At 65.5% G+C, this 4,648-nt stretch overlaps 1 protein-coding gene across 1 annotated transcript; it reads left to right on the top strand.

Annotated features, from left to right (window-relative positions):
* Window positions 1–399: 399 nt before the first annotated feature.
* LOC131479300 (NADH dehydrogenase [ubiquinone] 1 alpha subcomplex subunit 11-like) lies at window positions 400–4,352 on the top strand. Its single transcript, XM_058659819.1, has 4 exons — window positions 400–550; window positions 3,238–3,330; window positions 3,445–3,567; window positions 4,168–4,352. The coding sequence occupies exons 1-4, from the start codon at window positions 454–456 to the stop codon at window positions 4,278–4,280; spliced, it is 426 nt and encodes a 141-aa protein (XP_058515802.1). The 5' UTR covers window positions 400–453; the 3' UTR covers window positions 4,281–4,352.
* Window positions 4,353–4,648: the final 296 nt, after the last annotated feature.

Below are 4,648 nucleotides of genomic sequence, written 5' to 3'. Positions count from 1 at the left end.
AAATTGGGCTCATATCCTAGCTCTGGGATTGGTCCCTTTCCCAAAAAGCCCCGCCTCCTGCCCTGACTCCTCCCCCAAATAGTCGCACGCGGCTGATTCGGGCATGGCGATTGGCCGTAGGGCCCGGCCACGCCCCCTTATGGGTTCTGGCACGGGGAGGGCGCCCATCCCCGCCCCATAGTCACCTCCCGGTCCTCACCGGGGCCTGCGGAGAAGCAGCCTCGGTCCCAGCGGCTCCCCGCGCCCGCCCGTCTTTCCCGCTCGCCGTCCGCCTCCGTTTATCGCTCCGGGACAAGTACTGGCAACGCCCTGACGCCAAAGCCTGCAACGCGCAGGCGCAAGACTCGTGTTCCCGTTTCCACGCCCCTCCTTAATAAAGTTGCGCCCTGGTTGCGGCAGGACTGCCGGAAGTCTCGCGAGAGGCAGCGCCGGCTGTCCTTGGGCGCGGGGACCATGGCGGCCACGCTGCTGCGGCAGTTCACGGACGTCCCCGATGGCACCGACTGCCACCGCAAGGCCTACGCCAGCACCGGCTTGGGCGGCGCCGCGGGTGAGCGCCGGGGGCGCGAGGGGCCCGCGGGAGCAGCCTGGGGTCTGTCCGTGGCCAGAGGCGCCCGTGGAGGGGTGCTGGGGTGGCAAGGCTGAGTGGGGCCCCCGGGGGTGCAGCCTGGGGGCGCCCACGGATGGGTGCTGGGGTGCCAAGGCTGAGTGGGGGATCCTGGGGGTGCAGCCTGGGGTCTGTCCGGGGCCAGGGGCGCCCACGGGTGGGTGCTGGGGTGCCAAGGCTGAGTGGGGCCCCCGGGGGTGCAGCCTGGGGGCGCCCACGGGTGGGTGCTGGGGTGCCAAGGCTGAGTGGGGACCCCGGGGGTGCAGCCTGGGGTCTGACCGGGGCAAGGGCCAAGGCTGAATGTAGGGGTACGCGGGGAGGGAGCAGTGGGGTTTAAAGGAAGAGATCTTACCTCTGCTGGGTCACTCCCCATTTGGCCGCAGGGACCTGGCCAAGTCCTGGTCTGCCAGGCTCTCGGGCCATCTCTGCCACATGCCAGGTGTGTTAGCAGGAGCCTGATCCGAAGGGGAACGCCCAGGATTCAAACCGTCGCTCCCTTGTGGGATGCCAGTGTCCCGGGCTGGTCCTGCTGTACCCCGAGGCCTGCCCACGCACATTACACGGTGCAGGCAGGCAGGGGTGGGCTTCCAGAGTCACGGCTGGTGGATTAGGGAGGGCCAGAGTGGGTGGTGGGGTGCGTGGCCCCCCAGTGGCCAGTGCAGGAGAGTTAGCAGTGCTCCCTGGCCTGGGTGCTCCCCTGTGGGCCTCTCCTGAGGGAAACGGGGTGCTTTCCATGTGCTTGCCTGACATAGGGTGCTGCTTGGTGGCCAGGAGCCTCACGTCACAACTTTCCCAGCACCCCAGGAGCGCCGGTATCTGGGAGTGCGCAACAACTGACCGAATGAATGAATGAATGGGGAGCCTGTTTGAATGAATGACTGTGCTGTCCGGGGGAACAAGCAGGTGTATGTCTCTCAAAGTGCAGTCATGGGGGGCTGGGACAGACCTGCTGTGGGAGCCCCTGGCGGTAGAGTGCCTCGGATCCCTGTGTTTGGGGATCCCTGGGGAATGTGGTGCAGGGAGCTGTTCTCGGCCTTGTGCCATAGTCACTGCGTGAGGTGGCAGGTCTGCCGTCCCCCCTGCAAGGACTTGGAGGTGATGTGGGGTGGTGGGGCCCGCACGCTTCTTGGGAGTGTGCTGCTCCTGTTGGGGTGACACGGTCCTGAGCCCCCAGGGCTGGCCCAGGCCCCACACTGGGTGCTGGATGGGCCTGGGCAGATTGGGGGCCCCCGGGCCAGCCCGGCCCTTGCTGTCACCTGGGAGGGCATAGTGACCCAATGGGTGGCAGACTCTTACATGAATTTTTAAAAATGACTTTTTTTTTTCCTTTCAAGGTTTATTTATTTTTCTTGGAAAGTCAGATAAACAGAGAGGAGGAGACAGAAAAATCTTCCATCCACTGGTTCACTCCCCAAGTGGCCGCAACAGCCAGAGCTGAGCCGATCCGAAGCCAGGAGCCTCTTCCTGGTCTCCCACGCGGGTGCAGGGTCCCAAGGCTTTGGGCCGTCCTCCACTGCTTTCCCAGGCCACAGGCAGGGAGCTGGATGGGAAGTGGGGCTGCCAGGATACGAACCAGCACCCATATGGGATCCCAGTGCGTGCGAGACAAGAACTTTAGCCACTAGGCTACCTCGCCGGACCCAAAATTGACCATTTTTAAAATGTTTTCACAGAGTGACCTGAAAGACAGTGGCAGAGATGGAGAGAGAACGTGATCTCCTGTCTGGTTGTCCATTCCCCAAAGATCTGCCAGGGCACCGGGCTAGGCTGCAGCCAGGAGCCGGGAGCTCCATCTGGGTCTCCCGTGTGGGTGCAGGGACCCCCGGCCTCGGCCCAGCCTCTACTGCCTTCCCAGCCGCGTTGACCAGGAGCGGGATCCCCTAATGGAGCAGCCAGGACTCGAACCAGCGCCCCAGTGTGGGATCTGGTGTCAGTGTTGTGGGCGGGGTCGTGGGTCACAGTGCTGGTTGTTTGTAATTAAAGAAAAAAAAAAAAAACAGTAGCTTTACTGCCTCTGGAAAGGCCCCCCAGATCCTGTGTGTTCCAGGAAGCCGGAGTTTGGGGGCCTGGGGTGGAACCCAGGCTGAGAAAAGGACCCCCCACCCCGTCATCCCATGGCATTTGGGCTGTGCTGACCCCCCAGCGTCCCTGTCAACAGCGGGGGCTTTGTTAGGGATCAGTAGGGAGAGGACAAGATGGGGAGCACTGTGGTGTTTCATGGCAAGGAATGGGGGGGCGGGCACCCCAGCGCCCACCCTGGCTTCACCCAGGCCAGACCCTGGGCGGGCGGCGAGGGGACACACTGACCGGGTTGCCGAGGCCAGGAGGGCATGGGCTGCGGCCAAGGCATCCAGGCGTGAGGGACGGGCCCAGGCCCGAGCCGCCAGCGGGGAAAGGGGGGCAGGAGCGGCAGGAGGTGTTGGCAACCCCGGGCACGCGGCCAGGGAGGGAAGGAGATGGCTGCCAACCAGGATTAGCCCGGGAACCCCAGGGCCCCGAGATAATGGAGCCTTTGATGGCAGCCAGGAGCCCGTGGCACGTGCCCTGCGTGGCTTAAGGAGAGGGGAAGGGGGGAGCGAGGAACCTGCTGGGCCAGGGACAGCACCGAGTGGTCCTCGCCTCCCTCCTAGGCCTGGCCATCTCCGCCTACAGCCTCGCACTCAATCCTGCGGGCACCGTCCTCGAGGGAGTGGCACGGGCCGGACGTCACACGTTCACTGCAGGTGCGCGTGGTCTGGGCTTGGGGGGCACCGGGTAGGGCTGCTGGGGCCTCCTGAATTCTCCTCGAGGGGTTCCTCCCACCCCGGTCCCCTCACCAATAACTTCATCTCCCGCAGCTGCCATCGGAGCCATATTCGGCCTGGCGTCGTGCGTCAGCGCCCAGGTCCGCGAGAAGCCGGATGACCCCCTGAACTACTTCATCGGGGGCTGTGCCGGAGGCCTGGCCCTGGGAGCACGCAGTGAGTGGTCACAGTGAGCCCTGACCTCTGCCTGGGCCTGTCCCAGCTGCACCAGCCTCGGGGGGAGGGGGACCCCGCTGGCTCTCGCTCTGCCCCGGGGACTTTGCGTGTGCCGTGCCAATGCTGGAATGCCAAGATGCCCGCTCACCCAGCCCCCACCCCCCACCCCCCACCAGTGCCAGGCCTCTCCCAGCACCCAAAGCAGTGCAGGGCCAGGGGCTGCTCTCCGCCCCACCCCGGGCAGTGGCTCCACGTCAGCCTTGTAGACTGCCCTGTGGGGGCAGATGGAGGCCAGATGCCCCCGAGGTGGATGAGGGCTGCCATCAGAGAGGCCCTGGGGGCCCCATTTCTCACCAGGAGCCCTGTGGAGGTTGGGGGCTCCCTCCCCTGCCCCGCCTCCCTGTCCCTGTGCAGTGGGACGGGGAGGGAGTGGGATGGGCTGTGCACAGCCAGCTCCCCCAGCCCAGACCTGCTCCTGAGCCTCCTGGAAGTTGAGGTGACTCAGGCCCACGAGGGCCTTCGCACTGCCCTCCACGTGGCTCGGGGGTGGGCACGGGCTGTGGCTGCGAGTGACTGACTTCGCCCCCTCCCCTCCCACAGCTCACAGCTATGGGATCGGAGCCACCAGCTGCGTGTACCTGGGCACCATGGCCGCCCTGGTCAAGATGGGCCAGCTGGAAGGCTGGCAGCTGTTTCCAAGCCCCAAGGTGTGACCTCTGCCGACTGCAAGCCCTGGGACGGGCGGACACATGTGCGGCTGGAAATAAACCCCATGTGTACGCGTGTGTTGGGAGTCTGTCCCCGGGAGCCACCCTGCGAGATAAGCCTGCATGGCGCATGCAGGCGCCAGCCGGGCCTGACAAGGCTGAGGGCGCCAGCTTGTCCCTGGCAGAAGTGAGCGGGTGTCAGGCAGGGGCCAGAAGAAGGTACACTGGGGTCGGGGGGCAGGCCTGGCCAGGGGTGTATACTGGCCATCGTGCACAGCTGGGCAGGAGTCCACACACACGGACCCACCCTCGAGTGTAGACCGGGCCCTCCCTGCTGCGTGTGACCAGCCATCTGTGCTCCGGGCCTGTCCCCA

This window comes from Ochotona princeps, unplaced genomic scaffold, assembly GCF_030435755.1.
Source record: "Ochotona princeps isolate mOchPri1 unplaced genomic scaffold, mOchPri1.hap1 HAP1_SCAFFOLD_3847, whole genome shotgun sequence".
Lineage (NCBI taxonomy): Eukaryota > Metazoa > Chordata > Mammalia > Lagomorpha > Ochotonidae > Ochotona > Ochotona princeps.
Note: the sequence above shows the minus strand (reverse complement) of the source record. Positions and strands in the feature narration are given on the sequence as shown.